This window comes from Chanos chanos, chromosome 8, assembly GCF_902362185.1.
Source record: "Chanos chanos chromosome 8, fChaCha1.1, whole genome shotgun sequence".
Classification (NCBI taxonomy): domain Eukaryota; kingdom Metazoa; phylum Chordata; class Actinopteri; order Gonorynchiformes; family Chanidae; genus Chanos; species Chanos chanos.
Window position 1 is genome coordinate 43,214,938 of NC_044502.1, and position 18,817 is coordinate 43,233,754.

At 40.3% G+C, this 18,817-nt stretch overlaps 1 protein-coding gene across 1 annotated transcript in view; it reads right to left on the reverse strand.

Annotated features, from left to right (window-relative positions):
* The window catches only part of adcy2a (adenylate cyclase 2a), a 66,478-nt gene that overhangs the window by 47,555 nt on the left and 106 nt on the right, over positions 1-18,817 (reverse strand). The window contains exons 1-2 of the mRNA XM_030781695.1: positions 18,690-18,817; positions 14,417-14,614 (exon numbers count right to left, since the gene is read on the reverse strand). The exon at positions 18,690-18,817 is cut by the window's right edge and continues 106 nt beyond it. Coding sequence (XP_030637555.1) covers positions 14,417-14,614; positions 18,690-18,817 — 326 coding nt within the window. The remainder of the gene's footprint in view (positions 1-14,416; positions 14,615-18,689) is intronic.

Here is an 18,817-nt window from a genome sequence, read left to right on the forward strand (position 1 = left end):
TCTCGTAATTTACTCATTCAGTAAATTGTTTCTGCGGAACCCTCTGCAGTTCTATTGCATTTTAAGCTTCTTTGCATTGACTTGTTGCATGGCAGGTGGTGTTGTAATGCCCATCCTTCACCTAGGCAAAATAGGAAAGCTGACCAGCCTGAAGCAATGGCTATGTAAACAAGTTTGAAATACAACCTTTTGTTCTTTTTTTAGTATCTTATTTCTCTTCTATTTAGTTTTATGAGTTATGCATAACTGGACATGCTGGAGTATCTTCAAAGCTAGTAACATGATACAGTCTTTTTGGTTAATCAGTGGTATGCTACGGTTTACAGTAACTTGGTCACCAATGAGATTACAGTGAATCAAAATCTAAATCCAGCTCCTCTGATTAAAATCCCCTAAACTAAAATGTAGTCACGGTATCGTGTTGAGACTTTCTGATTAGTGACTCTTCTGGTAAATTTAGGATTTCCAAATTTACATGCATAGTTTCCTTTCCAAAAGGTACAATTCGTTAACTAACTAACCATAATAGGGCACAGATGTAGCATCCTAGCTAATGTCACCCCAAGGCTGGGGAGCATCCATGAACTGTCGCTCAGTTCCAACAGCAGTTGTAATTAAATGTCTGTCTTGCCAAACTCTCATATCTGAACATTTGCTCGGTTAGCTGGAGATTCATTTGTTGACCATGTAGAATGTCTATAGTAATTAAAATGTCTGAGGTCACTGAACCTTGAGTACATAACTATTTGAAAGCAGAGCATATGAAGCACTACATATGTTGCATTGCTAATTAAAAAGGCACCTTTGTGAACCCCTTAAATATTTTCTCTGACATATCACTGCAATATAGAGGTCCTCTTAAAAGTGTAGTGTTTAGTTGCTCTAAGTTTTAGCAAACACCAAACATAACACAAACATAAATATAAACTGAGTGAAGTTATATATTTTCCTCCCTTTCATCAGTACCACTGCATGTCTTTAAGTAATTATTTAGTTCATTCCTTAGATTTACAGTTTAGATTTATGTGCTTGGAAAACATATATTTAAATATTCTGTTGTTCATTATTCTTTTGGCATGGTAAACTCTGTTTGATTTTAATTTCATGTTCAGTTCCTGTTGTAGTGAGCACCAACTTAGAATAGTTCTCTGGATGGCTTTTTAGCTGATTTGCTTCAAATCCATGGATGGTGACCAATAGTAAAACCTGTTTGGATTAATACTGTGATTTGAATAAATGCCAGACAACTTTGCATATCATCTTATTTTGACCACCATTTGTTTTCTTTAGTAGATGTTGCATAAAGATCATAATTTTAAACTTGTTTATGGTTTATCATGCGATGATTCAGTGAACCATAAAAATATTAGTCAAAGCAAAGGTGATTTTAGCATGGACTCTTAAGGAAGAATTGAGTAAAAGCAAAATTAAAAAAGCAATTTGTTCTTACCTCTCTGATATGCAGTGGTAGGTGTTTGGGAATAATCAAAACCAAAATAAGGATTAATTTGATGATTAAAACAACTTAATGGTTCAACTGAAAGAAAGATATTTAAATAACCAAACACTCAAGTTGAGTAGGTGACCTTCTGTAATCCACAAAGGGTGAAAGTCAGGGCCTCATATAAATAAACAAAAAAATGAATTAATTAATAAAAACCAAGCCAAAATGGACATTATGACCACACTCGCCAACAAAATGCAATCACTTGTTTTTAGCTTTTGGTGTCCTTAGCTCTAAGTCACCCTCATCTGCAGTCTGTCCCAAATACAAAGCGGTCAGTGTTGTCCAGCTGAAATTGCTGGAAGGTGTCAGTTAACCTTTCCTAGGTTATTTATGATGAGAGTAAGAGAGAAACGGGAAGACAGTGCCACGCTTGTTTAGGATGTAACCGCTGAGATAAAATGCAGTGTAGAGCAGAATTTCAATAGAAATGGACATAATAAGACTGGAGAACAGCAGCTGTGTCATCCAGTTTGTCACTTAGAGACGCTTAGTGAGAGCTTAACTACACTGAACAACATTTAAAAGAGTGACACCATATGAAATCTGAACACAGATGACCTGATCAGAACTTGTGTATTCAAATCCATTGAAATACGGTCATCTGATATGCACTATGTATCAGAAAATATTTTTTTTCTGCACTCTAACAGTGTACTTTACAACAGCAATCAGCTAAAAAAAAGCCCAAGCCAAGTCAAGTTTATTACAACACGGCTAGGCTGGTGAAATTAATCTCGGTACAGGTGGAATGGCTGTAACAATACACCACTCTAACACCAGTACAAACATAAGGTCATCACATAAGTACATAGCTTACATGCAGACATAAGGACATAAGTGCAAAAAGACAAAACATACAGTACATCAAACAGTTAGTCTGACTTTTGTGTATTTAACAACTGTGACTACACAAAAGTTGGACTAAATTCAGCTAAATCTAGCTAAATCCATCGTTGACACTTAACTTAATGGATGTGTTGGATATCTGGATATCTGTTATCCTTCATCATCTAACTAATAATAACTTTAATTTAATTTAATTTAATTTAATTTAATTTAATTTTTTCATAGAAAGGTTTGAGTAATCCATTTTGGAATGCTTGCCTCATCAAGTGTATGCCTACAGAGACTAGTGCGACAATAATATTCAAATGTACCCTAATAATAGTCATTGATATTCTGTTATTTTTGTCGCAATTTCACCACAACCCAACAGATTTGAAGGGATGTCTACATATCTTTTGTTACTTAGTTCCATCCATTTTCTCCCCTACGTGATGTAAAGAAAATATGAATGTAAATGATACAAAGGAAGTTTCTTTTTCGTTCTGATCAAAAACTGCAACATGATGAATCTGATGTTAATTGGATGGCAATTCAGGCGGCTGAGGCAGATTGCTATCAGAACCTTAGGCTACTTTCATGCACATGCTCAGCATACAGTATGTCCTTTGGTACGGTGTGGTTTCTTCGGGGTCATCTTTCTTCCTCTTCTTCTTCTTCTTCTTTCTACTGGGATTCCTTACCAGTGTAATGATGCAGCAGGGGCTCTTCCAGAGGCAATGGCAAAGAGTTTTCACTGACATTTTCACGCTTCAGCTGACTCTCTTGGACTTGAGCTTCAATGCTTACATTGCGTTTAGTGTTCTTAATTACATGGTATAGCATTACCATCCACTTGAGTGTTTTTTTTTTTTTTTTTCAAATCCCAAGTGTTCTAAGAGAACTCAATCCAGCGAAGATGTCTCTGATGCATCCACAGAAGAAATGAACAACACAAGCTATCATCAACAGTTTCGCCAAATCTCTCATTGCTTATTTACCACAAGTCACTGCACACTCTAAAGATTGGTTCCAGTTAGCTAGGCTGAGTACTGCTGTGTCTTAGCTTTTCATATTTGCAGCTCTATGGCTCTCGTGCCGACAGAGAGGATGGAAACTTGGGGAGTTTTCAGCCAGGGGTTCGCGAATCTCCTCGAGGTTCATACTGGTACTGTGGGGGTGTTTGTGAGATTGTGATGGAAACATCAGTGTCAATTCAAAGTAAAATCACTTAGTTACAATCTCAAGTTAGTACTTGAGGAAAATAGTTTGTCTTGAAGGGGTTCAGTGAACAACAACAACAACAACAAAAAAAAAGACTGGGAACCCCTGCTCTAAATAAATGGTGTATAAAACAACTATTCTGGTTGTAATGCTTTGTAGATTATCCAGAATTGTGTCTAAGTAGCATAATCTGAGTTCACACTTTAAATCTACCTTCTTTGTCTCTAGGTGGCTTATTTACCTTCTGGAAATGACAGGCTGACAGCTCTCTATAGTTTGACACACATCTGAGCTTTGTTTTGAGTGCTAAGCGTAGAGTTTTGCATGAAATCCAATTGTTTGTCTTGTTTCATGTTGGAGGGGTGGCTTTCTGAGGGAAACTTGCTCGACTATTTCTTTCAATTCAATTTGTTTTTCCAAATCCAGTTATTATCAAGTAATGATTATCCCCCCTCATGTTATAAAAACTTTGAAAACGATTGACATGAACAAGCATTTTCCAGTCATGTTCAAAGGGCTGAAAGTTGAACATCACATTCAGAAGTCGAGCCACAGCAGGCTTCCATTCAGGTAAAAGAAGATAACATACCAGTGGTAGAAAACTGAAACTAAATAGCTTTCTTAAGCTTTTGTTACCTCTGGTTCCTGTCTGCTCTTGGCAAATGAACCAACAGCTCGGTGTGTGTCAGAATGGTGAATATTCCTATTTAGAAGGTGGTGGAGGCTTTTGTTAAACCATTTTTCTTTGCTGACAACATAAAACTAACAACACGTTTGTTTAGGCTTGTCATTTGAGGCTAAATGCAGCACAGATGTAGACCCTGTTGTTGTGTAGATAACTCCGCTAGCAAGTAAACCTCTTCTGTGAATTCCTTATCAGCCTATAGAGAATGACTTACCCATGTTCACTTTTCTGCTTCCTTTGCTACGTGTGGAATAATAATCTTTGAAAGTTAGTATGCGGCTAGATTGTATAATATATCAAACAGGTTTTATGCAGTGGAGTGGAATAACAAATGGGCCACTGCAATAAAAGAAAACCAAATTATCATTGGTGTGTGTGTGGGTGTAGACCAGCCATCTGTGATTATTGGAGAAAAAGAACAAAAAAAAAAAAAAAAAAAAAACAGGCAAAGAAGCACTCACAGTCATAGTATTATGAAAACAGGCGTATTGTATGCTGACTGACTGCAGTGCTTCTGTGTTTGACTTTCCATGATCTCTCAAAACTTGTATAGTAACCTAACGGTAACCGAGAAGAACCAGTACCTGGAGGGTCGAGGGTTTGATTCCTGACATTTCCAGCATCGGATATCTTATCTACTCAATTGATAACACTTTCTAATGCTGCTGATATGGCCTTCAACAGAGCACCTAACCCCACATGACTCCAGAGGTGTTACCCTGTTGATAACTGTGCTGTAACAGAAACAAGAGATCCCCAAAACAATAAGTAAGGTGCTAAAAGTCTACACTGTGCTGTCAGTGTGGTTTGTGCACACCTTTCTGGGGATAGTAAAGAGGCAGTGCTGTCAGGGGTTGTAAAAAAATACATATCTGCATTTTTTTTTAAATAAACAATAGTTTAGCATTGTATTGTAGTACATTGTAATTAGTCCATAGGTGACCGCAGTCTGTCTTAGACCTTGGCAATAAAAACAACCAGCTACACTCAAACGCTCACACAATATGGCACAAGGCTACATGTTCATAATGAAATAGTAAACACTGCAACCAGCTGAAAAAAATACATTAATCAAATGGTCACTTTAAATATTTGTGGTGGAATACACTGACATTTTTAGCTTTTGCCAGATGAACTCTCATTGAGAAGCAGTTCTTGGGTCGCAGAACTGAAATTCACTCCACTTGAGTGGTAAATTACGCCTTTTAAATTATGGTTACTTTTAACATATTGTGAAGACCAGCACTAATTCATAGCTAAAGCTTCCTATCTGCTGCTAGGTATCTCGTCTTCTCTTCTCAAGGACAGCGTGCTAATTGAACTTCCAATTATGGTCTACTCTTGTGACTGAAAGAGAGTCCCATTGGAATGATCTTTAGTCATCACCAACTCCTGTTAGGAGGCTAATCACAATGTGAGCTGCTGCTGAGCGTTTGGCTAGAAGAGTGACATTTCGCAAGATGCGTTTGCTCCCAATTAAAATTCCTTACAGACGACACCAGTGTCCTTGCAACAGTACCGTCTAACTTCATCATCCTCCATTGTCTACAAAAGACATAGAAACTGTTCAGTATGCTAACAGCCAGCTATCTCCCAGTTCTGATTTCATTTCTGTTCTGTTATTAAACTGCTTTGCCTTATTACAGTCCCCCCCCCCCCACCACATAGCAAGTAAACATAATATGTTGATCAAGATAAGTTGCTGGAGAAAATGAAAGTAATTTACTTGCCTTACTCCACGAGGCTATGTAGTTTGCCTTCAGAATCTTAAATGCAAAACAATCAATTTAAAAGTTGTTGTTTTCAATCTTTTTATTTAATTTTTTTTTCCTGACATCAAACCGAAGCCAGGCTTGAGTGATTGTGTATATTCTTGAATAAAGATTCACCAGCATTACCAACTTGATAAAAACACATTTACTGGGGTTATACGGTAGATCACATCAGTAATGACAGTTGGTCTCGTGTTTGTCTGGGTCAAAATTACCCTCCCAATTTATTCCATTAGGCTCTGATAATGAACGGCAGTAATCATTTAAAATTCAAATGTAATTTGCTGTGGTCCATCTTCGGGGTTGATGCTATGAAATGCAATGCTGGTAACTAAATTATGTGGCTGGCTAAACGGGAGACTGGAAAAAATGACACCAAGCACCAGAGTAATCTTTTATTTTTAGCTTCTAATGCTGTAATAAAACAGGGCATTCCGCAGTGCGGGCGAGGCCGGCAAACAACCCACTAAGTGGTCGCACTCTTGAGCCATTTCAGGGTAGTCATTTCAACTGGGTCCATGTATCAGTTGTTCATAATAACCAGCAGCAGGTCCATAAAACAAATTATAGAGATGGTTTCAAATTACTCTCTCAGCCTGGCTAAAACTTGCTCAGTGCTGCATGAGTTGATTCTATTCACCCAAATCCAGCCAGCTGGTATCGTTTCATCCAAACAATGGCATGGAATGGGCCGCTACTTAGGATATGGATTTAGAAAGCCACTAATGTGCCAGAGACGTCACCATGTCTCAGCAAATTTACTGAGTATTTTACTAAGACAAAAAAGAAAAATAACAACAAGAAAAAAGTCTGAAATTCCAGTCAGTTGGTGACTGGCTATTAGTGAGCAGACAGAAAAATGGGAAAAAGTTACATACTTGTCAGTCATATGTATTAATTATCTGCTTCAATATGACAATTTGATAAGAAAAAAATATCATACGAATGTTTTGTAGACCTTCATATGTTTACAGCACAAAGAAATACTGCTTTTGTGATTCACAGACAGCTGTTAAATTTTAATTGAAAGCAGCTGATGGATGCCCAAATATATCTGATCACATTTTTGTCATTTTACAAATATGCAGATACATCAGATATTGCATAAATATGATTTCATACATCTTATGGGTTGATTCAGGGCTTAGAGTGAATGTCTGTATATTTCCCTGGGTAGGGAATGATTGGTTGGCCCTGCCATTGGAACTGCTGCGTGAAAAACACCAAGGCGCGGGGCAAGGCAATGCCCAGACACGCTCAGCAAGGGGGCAGGGCCTGGCAAAAAGCAGATAAGCCTCCTCCCTACTCCAGAGGAACAGAGGGGGCTTTGTGGTAATGGGATAAGCGAGCAATTGATTGAAATGGAAAATGAAAAGTGTGTTCAATCCATATTAACAGAGGAGAGAGAGAGATACTGGTCCAAACCTGGCTATCTGAGAAATGAAAACGTCAGGAAACGACAGCTCACTGCCTTTGGCCCAGCATCGCCGCTCTTACGACGCCCCTGCATTTCACAGTCAAAAACAACATGCCACTTTTCACCCGAACGACGTTTTTTTTTTTTTCTTTTTTTTTTTCAGGGGACATTAATTCTTTTATCCGGGGACGACTGAGTCTAAAGACTAGAAATGCACTCAAAAAGCCCGACATCTCTCTCTTTCTCTCGTGCGCTTTTTTTTTTTTGTGTGTGTTTGTGTGTGTTTCGATACACGTATCCTCAGCCTGAACGCTCACGGGTGAGGTCTACAGCCGGGGTCTCTGCAGCAGGTTCTCAGCGTCGTGGTGACCAGAGCGCAGACCTCCACTGCTTCTGTCAGACTGAATCATTCTCACACTGACCCACTGGCCTCGCTCCCTGCCAGCAAAGACACAGGCTTCCGTCCCTCTTTCAGTGCCATGCACTCTACCACGCGAGACATCTGGGAAGTCCCGGGAAGTTTTCCATTTAAGAAAATCCAACAACGCGACGCATTTGGGGAAGATTTTGCGGCGGGTTAAATTAGCAGCGAGCCTTACGCCAGCATCCGTGGAGAATGCCAGAGATTGCTGGCTGAGAGAGTCAGCTGCATCTGCCTGCGCTTAGGTAGAGAGGAGCTTCGGAGTTTCGGCCCGCTAGCTGCGCGCCATATGCTCGGAACGCTCTCCGTTTCTTCATGAAGAAACTTGCGGACCCATGCGGAGACAAAGAGATCTTCGCAGCGAGCAACGAGACGGCACCAGTCAGGCTCAGTCCGCGCGAAGACAGACACCACATGGTAACTACAATTATGTGATGCCTCCTAGTGTGAAGCCTCATTCTTTCCCCATCTCTTTTCTTCCATGAATATTAGCATAAAGAACAAAGGAGTGCCAGGGGAAGTTTTTATTTGTCAGGACTACTGTCTGGGCTTTTGTGATTACACAGACACGCTCTTGATGGAACAGTTAAAGCACCCCCCCCCCCCCCCCCCAACCGCCCCACACACGACTGTTAGGTGATAAAATTAGACTCTCAGAAAGCACGTTATATGCCAGTAGCTGAAAACTATTAGGTCGCTGTTTGAAACGTTCCAGTGAAAGCCTAAGCCGTAGACAGTAAGACATCGTTCTCTACAGTCTATCTTGGTCTTGTACAAACAGACTCTTTAGTTCAGCAAACACACACCCATTCTATGCACTCAGATAGATAAAACAACCGCCAAATGCCAGAAACAATAAAACCCTGCAGCACTGAAGGAAATGGAGCTTTATTTTGAAGAAGGAAGTGGTTTGGCCTATGCCTTCATATGCGAGTACTATCTTGACCTTTATATGGAAGGGTATCCTAGTTACCACGCTGACGGCTGCACACAGCAAGGGGTCACTTCTCACACTGGGAGAGAGGGAGAGCACAGCACAGGATCTAAACATCAAAATATGGACTGTGTTTGCTTTCTTCAGACCAGGCAAAATTGTTTTATATGCAATTATCTTGTCTTTCCTCTTATTTCTCCTAACGAAAGGGATGGCTCAAAAGTGATGACTCCTTGATTTCACTTTGGTTTAAGCTTTAACCTGTAAATGCCAGGAACATCAAATTGTGCTCCTTTATACTGTATAAAGGTTTTGATCTTTGCTCTCTGAGCTATGCACGGGACTCATTGCTCTGTAAATATTGATTTTACTATGAAAACTGTTACCTACAGATGTGTTCAACAGACCTGAAGCTAAGACAGCTTTTCAGTGCAGCCCCGAAGTCTAGATTGAGCTATCATGCTGTTTTCACATCGCTTAGATCACAAGATATCCCATTTTCTTCAGGAAAACAACCTTAACTTCCAGATGAGTGCGAAACTGCTTTTCAGACTTGGCTTTAACCATGGGTCCTCATTTTCACCACTGTCCTTACAATCAGGTCACAATGTATTAATGTATTATTTAACGGTTTTATTTTTTTATTTATTCATTTTAAGAAATTCTCTGTCTGGCTGTAAGGCTATCTTTTCATGTGTGACATGTCATTTCAAAGTTGAAACAAACTGAAAACAAAAGCAGAAGGAGAGAGAGAGCGAGAGAGAGAGAGCGAGAGAGAGAGAGCGAGAGAGAGAGAGACAGAGATTAATATCCCCGATTTGGAGCATGTTAAACTGAGACTCACAGACATTAGAACACTGTCTGTGCCCAGCTCTGTAAATAACATATATGCACGTGCACAGTAAATGAATGTTAACAGAAGGAAGTCATTTGTCACAGTACACAAACAATTAACAGATGACACATTTACTGTAAGGAACTGCCCACCTCAACCACACAACACAGATATAAAACCAGAAGATAGCATCTCCACACCTATCATCACCCACATCCAATGTGCTTCACACACCATGCTCCATGAATTTCTGGAGCGAACAAGTCAACATGGATTCAAAATGAGCCAAGCAGCCCTGCTGCATAATTCAAAGCAAAGCAAAGCAAATATTTGAAATAAAAAAAAAAAAAAAAATTGCTGACTGTGACAAAATAACAAAAATATAGCCAGTTGTGTTGTGATATTATCTGAAACTCATTTGGCATTGCAGTTTCTGCCCCCGCAGCAATCACGACTCATTGGAGATTGTCAGGAGCCCTGAATCTAAAACAGCTGCAGCACCGTTATGGAGGCTTCTAGAATTTTCTATGACATGCAGTGAAATAGGGATTAATCTTAATAGCATTTGATTGAAAATCTGCTGGTAGCACAATAAGGTTATGATGGGATTATGAAACATCATTTCATTGTTTTCTTAGTGTTTATGATTCTGTACATGTCACATTTATCAACTCCTGAATGAAACCTGTGTTATTTTCTGCCCTTATCTGTCAGTTGGAAAGTATATTTATGGATGGTCACAATTCATCATGTACTAGAAGAACGTTTTCTTATGAACAATGACAAATACAGAATTATAGCGATGTGTTTAAAATGATCCTATCAAAGATATGTCAAAATGTGCTAAACTGTTGAAGATTTGTAAGAGATTTGTAAAACAGGATCTTTTAGAATCGTTAACGTTACAATGGTTATTTGAAATTAAAGATGTTTTTTTTCATACCCATTCCGGAAAAAAAGCAAAGCCAAAACGTGAGGGAGGCAAAAAATAATGTGTCTCTTGTAAGCTCAAGAGACCACTGACGCTGTGCCTCCCCAGGTGACAACCTAACATATCACAAATGCACTGCAAAGATCTTAAAATATTCTGTGTTTGCAAAGTGATCTCACGTGGATGCGTGCGAACATCTGCTTTCATCAAAAACTAGAGCATGGTGGGTGAACAGGGAGACGTTTCAGACGGCAGACATTGGAGACAGAGCCAGTCTTTCTTAATGAGCAAGGAAGCACAAATGCGGGCGCACATGAAATTCAAAAGGAGCCTTTTAATCACTGCTTGATTTATCGTTTTTCATTGTTGGTACCCTGCTATGGTGAGTATTTAATTTACCCTCCCTTTCTTCTTGTGTCTCCATCCTCTGCAAAATAAAATATGCTGTTCCACATCAGAATATGCTCTACCACATTAGCACCCGGGTAACCGCAGATTAGAGGCACAGTCATTTAAATTGGGTGGGGGGTGGGGGGTAAGGGGGTCAGGGTGTAGGGGGGGGGGGGGGGGGGGGGGGGGGGGGGGGGGGGGGCGCTTGAGAAGTGGTGTAGTGTAGAGCGATGTGGTGTTGTGTTGTGTTGTGTGCTGTCGTGTAGCGTGGGTGGTGTAGTCTGGTGTGGTGGAGTGGGAGTAGTTCAGCATTTTTGGGCAAATCCTTTATTCCACCTTGGCATTTCAGAAGCAAAAGGAAAAAGAAAGGAAGAAGAAGAAGAAGAAAAAAAAAACACGGAAACAAAATCTGTTGCCTTGGAGAAGTCTTTTGCCCAGATGGCTGAAATTTTGATTCATGATTATCCCCGTCCTGTCCCTGCGCTGTGAGTGCGGACTATTCCGGCAGTTCAGGGCACTGAATGCTCGTGTCTTTTATTGTGAGAATTCACAGCCTGTCAGGGTTTACCTTTCCTGCAACCTCTCAGAGAGCAGAAGGAATGAAAGAACTGAGAGTCGTGGTGAAGCAGCTGAGGCGATGCCTGGCTAAAGAGGGCTTTAGCCTCGTAAAGGGCCTATCCATTGGACCGTCAAAATCGCCTTTGAGGCCTTGGTAACCTCGGAGACGCATGAGTCGAGAGCTGCAGACCTTCGAGGTCTTACCTCTGTGCAGAGAGCAGTGGGCAGACAGGGTCTGAGCGGTTGGCTGCAGCCCTTGGTTGTTAAAGAGAGTTGCCAAGTCTTCTAAGCCTGATTGACCAAACAGCAGCTAAGCAGAAGGACAGAACCAAGGGCAGCCCATTGCATTAAGGGTTCAGGGTGCTACTTCATCAAGGGGTCTGAGACTGTATGATGTTTTATTTATTTATTTATTTATTTTGCATTAATATGATTTTCTATAAGTCAGGTTATTGTTACTTCAAAAATTCTACAACACTTTTGAAGCAAAATCTTCAGTGAGCTCCGCAAATTTAGTTTTTGTGATGTTTGTGAAAGTGCCTTCATTATGCTTAGCTGAACATATTTATTTTCTTGATTTAGGATTCAGTTGAATGGATGATTTACAAGCAGGCTACATTCGAGGATTTCAAAAAGCGAGCCTTTACACAACAGAAACAATATAATCCGTGTAAATCAATTTTCTGTCATCCTTAAAATCCTCCCAGCACCAATTCAATGACAAATATGCTTCACACGCTTTACATTTTATAAATTCTTTTATATTTCCATCAATCACCCCTAGAGGAGAACTGATGAGCTGATGCTGGATGGAATACCAAATTGGAAATTACAATAATATCAGCTATACCAAAACGATATATTTTCAAAATGGACAAAGACATTTAATTATGGGGAAATACGGAGACGTCTCTCAAAAGTGACACGTGTGGATTTTATAATTGAGCTTTATAATAGGACCGCATGGTGTAGTAATCTGATCATATGTATTTATCACTGTACCTCTTTGTTAGTGATGTTTTTCATCAAGATAGACCAGGATAGAAAACTAATGAATGCTGACATTTGTCTTGAATGGACAGATGCCCTCTCATCTTAAAACATTCTCTCCACAGCTGAATAACATGCCACATTTCTGCCCCCCCCCCCCCACCTCTAAATGTTATGTAATATCTTTCTTTTTTTTAAATCAGAGTTGAGTATTGTCCTCTTCCTTTATTGAAGTTAAAATTGGAGGCTGAGCATTACAGACAGAGATGTGGCCTCTGTGATGACACTAGTCTCTTTCAAGACATCCTCCAAGACTACATACTCTCAACCCACCAATTCAACAAATATTTCTCTCTCCGTCTTACTACAACAGCAGAATATGAACAATTCTTTCTCTGTCCCTCTGGCACAGAAATGATTCCAAAATGTGGACTCCATACTTTCAGCAACATTCATGTCTCAGTTAATCGACTGAAAACAGCACAACTGTCCATTAGCTTGTATTGAAAGTGAGGCCCTGAGGATGAATGAACTGGGGCTTGTTTTTTTTTGTGTGTGTGTGTGTGTGTCTCCAGGTCTACAAAGCCTTGACAGAGCCCTTTAATCCGGAGCCAAGCCGAGATATTGACTGACACAGGAAGTCGTCCCTTCCCTGCATGTCTGACATGAGTCTTGTTTGTCTTAGACCATATGCCACCCACTCCAATGGCACAATATGTCACAGAGCTACAGAGTACAGGTTACACAAGACAACCTACGTCTTCTCTCTCACTCGTCCACTACCAAAACAAACACACATCTTTTATTGCTGGTACCACCATCTTTAGCAGTAGCTCCTATCTTCCATCTCGTCATTAGCCCCCCCCCCCCTTCCTTTTTTTTTCTGTTAGCTTTTAAGAGGGACATATTTTCCTTGTTTGCGCATAAACAGTTTGGTGTGAGATTACGCCCAAGAGCAGAAGACACCATCGCAGTCACATCTGTTCGTTGCTTGAATTCCCCGGTTCTCTTTCACACACTTTTTCCTCGTTCTGATTAACGCTGAAAAGAAAAAAACCCTCATGAGACCGGCAGGTCAATCACGCTAACAGTTACTAGCCCAGAGAGTGCGTGCGTAAAGTAAATAATCCTCTCGATACGAAACAGGAGGAGGTCTTGGACTCTCTCTCTTTCTCTCTCTCTCTGCTGTAAAAGTATTGTAAAATACAGGTACCTGGGCTGTGCCGAACAACTATTTATTTATCTCTCAATAGAAAAGCTCTCTGTTACAACACTCACAAAAAAAGGCATTTGAATCTTGACTGGATGATGACAACATTATAAGTCCAGCACTGTGGTATCAATAGTGATATTAATATCTGAGTTTATGCTGCATCCTGGTCAAAAAAGGCTTATTAGTTGATTCAGTAATCCAGATGCTGATGTTATCTGTAATATCTAGAATGCTTCACAATCATTTATCTGCGTGCTTGCTAAATTGGACCAAACCACCATGCTTAATAATACTGGCAAGGCCAACATATGGGGGGGGGGGGGGGGGGGGGGGGGGGGGGAGTCCTACATAAGAATGTAGGGCAGAAATAATTGAGACAAAAATGAATAAAAACCACCAGAGGATCATTCTTGGTCACGCAGATACAGTCGTTGACGAATACATCCATATTCCTCAGCTTTTCTCCATGTTATGGGCTACATTTATACTTAACTTCCAAGCCAATAACTCAAGCTTTCAGTTCCCAGTGTTCCTAACGACCCAGGCTGCACAGACAAGCGCACATAAGCCAGCTTATTCTCAACTGCGTAAGGAAGTCCTAATGAAGCATTTTATCCCTGTTTTCATGACTAGGCTCTTGTAAGACACCTCCAGTGGGAGGGTTATGAATGTAAACAGCTTGGCTCCAGGGGTGTCCGGTAACACACTCGTTCTTACCTGGTCCCAGGGACTGATGATGCCTCCGAAAAACATGAAGAGGTAACCCATAGCAACCAGGCATGCCCATATCACTAAGGAGAAAACCCGGAGCAGTTTCTTAAACACAGACTCGATGCAGACTAGGACAAAGATGCTGAGAAAAATAGCCAGAGCCGTGGGGACAGTGATTACAAACGCCACATGGTCCTCGATGTCCTGCCGAGAGAGAGAGAGTGAGAGAGAGAGAGAGAGAGAGAGAGAGATGAATAGAGGGGTTACAATGAATTTCTAAGCATCTGTTTGCTTGTTTCAACTCATCAGTCACTGGGTGAAATGTTATCTGGTAGACTAGTATAGCCAGTGTCAGTCACATCAGCAGTACAGCCATTCAAACTAAGAGACAAAGGACAGCTCGACTCAGACCAGGCAAAAAAAAAAAGAGATAAGAGGAAAAAAGCCGGCTTAGGGTTATTTTGTCAAAAAGTTTCAAGTGGGGGAGGCCAGACTAGATATTGTCTGACCTAATTAATAGCCCGCTTTTTTTTTTTTTTTCTTAAACTGTGGTTCACTTTAATATTACGACTGAAACAAAAAGATGATCTTTGAACTGTATAAATTAATTATAAGCATAGTCAAGGAAATTTAAATAAATAAAAAATAAATGAGAAAAGAAAAATAAAAGTCCAAAGTTTTATTTTCTCTGGCAAGCAATTGACCCCTGGTACCTACAATTTCAGTTTTTCACTTGTTAGCGGGTTGGATGCTGAAATATGGAGACATATTGAGGGCTTCCGTCGGCTGATAGTATTAGATGCAGTCACCTGAACTAATATCTAACTGAGCAAGCAGTGATTGGATGGATTGTACAGCAGGTAAAAAAGCTTTTAAGTAGGTCAGTGAGGTTTTAGCCCGTAACTCCCTGTAATGACACGAGTGTGTATCCTCCATTAGCCGACCAGGGAACTGTTTCCAAACACATGTAAACACTCACCGGTCTTCCCCATTTGGATATTGGCTTTCCCAAAGCTGTTCAGCCTTTTTCAAGAGCTTTTTGAAATCCTACACTCATACATTCTCAATGCACTGCATTTTTGTCAGTTGACTCTTGTTAAATAAGTCAAAGATACCATAATAACACGGTACTATACAACTCTGAAATGTCAAATGATTGCACGCGATATCTGTGGTTGTTGATACATCAATTATTTTGTTACTTTTAAAGGGTCTCTGATGACTAATCGATCTGGAAATCTCTGTAGCCTCGTTCTCATATTTAACATTTCTGTGGGTATGAAAATCAAGAATATTTCCATCATTCTGCCATCACACCCACTTACAAACAGAATATGGTGTGAGTCAGATGTGAGAACGGCCTTTTTTAAAAAAAAAAAAAAATCTCTAGCACATTCTTTTCTTACATGACTGAAAACACAAGTCATTCAATTCTGCATGTAATCAAGCCCAATTAGATAATGGTCAGGCTGCAGACATTTCCAATGATGACTTGTGCTCTAACCAGCCACCGCACAGTAAACAGCCAAACATGAGAACTTGGAAAAGCCTTAAATTCACACACGAGTGTAAAAAAAGGCGTATCTGTATCACACAGGTTATTCTCAAGACTCAAAAATAGTTTGGGAACGGACAGAGAGACAAAAAAAAACAAAAAACAAAACAAAAACGACGTGAGATGTATTGTGTGTATTCTACATATTTGTCTAGGAGTGTAAAGGAAAAACAACTGACAAACATGGTTACTTTGACATTTCTCTCATTCCACTATCAGCATTTGAAGAGTCTGTTCCATTTTTCCACGTTGTCACTGATATGTCCACACATATTTTGAAAATGCGTACAGAGGAGAGAGAAAAAAAAAAAGAGAAAAAAGCAACAGCTTTGGTGGTTATGTGAGGCGACATAGTGTGAATTTGACAAGGGACTCGATTCACTGCTGCACTGCTACGACCCTCTCCCCACACCCCTCTTCTGTCTCTCTCTCCCTCTCTCTCTCTCTCTCCCTCTCTCTCTCTCTCTCTCTCTCTCTGTCTTCCTCTCCCTCCAACTCACCTCTGAAATCCTCTCATCTGCAAAAAAAAAAAAATCCTCTGTGAAAATGGAGAAAGCGAGAGGTAAGTCTGAGTGCACTTTTATCCCCTAATAGTGAGACAGAGAGAGAGAGAGAGAGAGAGAGAGAGAGAGAAAGAGAGAGAAAAGGAGAAAAAAATTCAAAAGCGCCATGCATAAAGGATGAGGTCTGGGTCTCACACACAGCCTAAAGATTGGAGAATCCTAATAAAAATTGCAAGGGAATTCTTTCAAGGTGCATGTAGGGTTTTCACTGTGCCATGTCTCCACAGCAGCTGTCTCTCTGTCTCCTCACTCCTCCACAGACGTAAGGGCAGAAGATAAGACACTCTGTCTCTCCATAAACCGGACAGCAGGCGTGAGCGACAGACACTGCTGATTGACAAATCATACCCAAACATTTATCCTTACTGGATGTGAGCAGTAACATGGAAATAGGTCAGGGGAGGGGAGCCTGGAGGGGGGTGGTGGTGTGTGTGTGTGTGTGGGGGGTCAGTGGATGAAATAAAAGGGGGCTGTCTTTAAAATATGCCCTCAAAAGTGCGAGAGCTTCAAGGCATTTTAACCCTCCCCTATCACAATCAATGCGAATTGTTCAGTCGCACAACTGGTCCCAACGGGCTGTGGATTCAGCCACTTGTCAGGATTTAGGTCATCCAGTCAAGAGTCAGTGGAGAGGAGGGGAAGTTGTAGTAACAAGAATGCGTTATGCCGTGTTAATGTCCCCGTGGCAAATATCGCGTGTCTGGCAGGTTATTGCCCTGCCAAAGGCATCCATGAGGGGTTACACAGCAGCACAAAACTAGTTTCCTAGTTAGATATGTTTTTGAGAATTTTGAGATGGAAAACACTGCCTTAGATGGAATCCACAGCAAAAAAAAAAAAAAAATGTAACAGTTAAGTCTCTGTTATTGTACAGCGTGTCAGTGTTTTCCCATTGGTTTCCCGATTTTCCTACGCTTCCTGTCCAACCAAACACTGCTGCATTCAAAAACACTGAGTCTCACCAAACGCAAATGCCTCGCGTGCACTGGCACATATTTCTGGGGAGAAAAAAAAATCTAAAAAAAAAAAATTTTTTCAAAAAATGTCCCATTGTTAGAGAGAGAGAGAGAGAGAGAGAGAGAGAGAGATGCTTGACACATTTTAGACATGTGACAAAGGGAAAGGACTTTAATAAAAGAGATTTTCTCAACGTTTCTACATGTTTCTGACAACACAGCTCATCAGCCATTTACTGCATATATGAAGTGATATGATGAAACTCACAGGTAAAATGAAGATTAAAAAAATCGTTGATGTCCAAAGAAAACACCGGTAATCATGTGCATCAGGCTTCACATCTTTAAACTAAAATGAAGTCAACTAAACACACATATTCCAAACTTCATGGAGAAGTTCTTATTTTTTTTTAAGAAATTGTTTAAAATGACTAGCCTAACAATGACTTATCTCAGCAAGTACGTAATCATTACTCATAAACAACAGCTACAAAAACCAAAGGTCTGCATTATTTTGTTTTATTTTATTTTATAATTTATTTATTTATTTGAAAATGTGTTTCTTATGATATGGAAATCTGCAGACTTGCTTTCAAATCCAGTATCATGAATAGGATGAAAAGAGTGGTAGAGACTTTCCTCCTGGTGAATATGCTTATCCTTTTCTTCCCTATTCCCGTAGTTATTGATTCGGCCATGTGGACGTTTTATGACTCCTCATATACACCGTTATGATAATGCTCCTGGTGGTTGTCATGAAGCCCAGTTTTGAAATGAAATGAGAGCATATGGTATAGCTTTATTCAGCCCTGATTAAATGGACTGCTCTCGGAAGAGTCTTTTTTTTTTTTTCCCCTCAGTGACGGAGACACACAAAAAAAGTCGAGAATACACTGTAAAAAAACAAAGCAAAAGAAAACAAAAAAACTTCTTGTCCTCTTTAGTGGTTGACAGAACAGATAAACAAATTTTTACGTTCAGTCTCCAACTGATCACAAGAGTGAGAAACAGAAAGAGAAAGACAGAGAGAGAGAGAGAGAGAGAGAGAGAGAGAGATGTAATTCAGCTGTTTGCCTGTTCATTCAGTGAACTACACACTTCAATAACCCCCCTCCACACACACACACACACACACACACACACACACTCTATCCTTTCTCCCTTTGGTTCCTTTCCACGTATCAGAACAGCCTAAGGACGCTTACCAGCCCCGAAGCGAAGAAAACGGCCAGCAATGCTAAGCAGGCTCCCATGACGATAAGCAACAGGAACACAATCAGGGGGTGCTGCTGACTCATACAGTAGTACGACTCGTAAAGCCAGTCCGGAGACC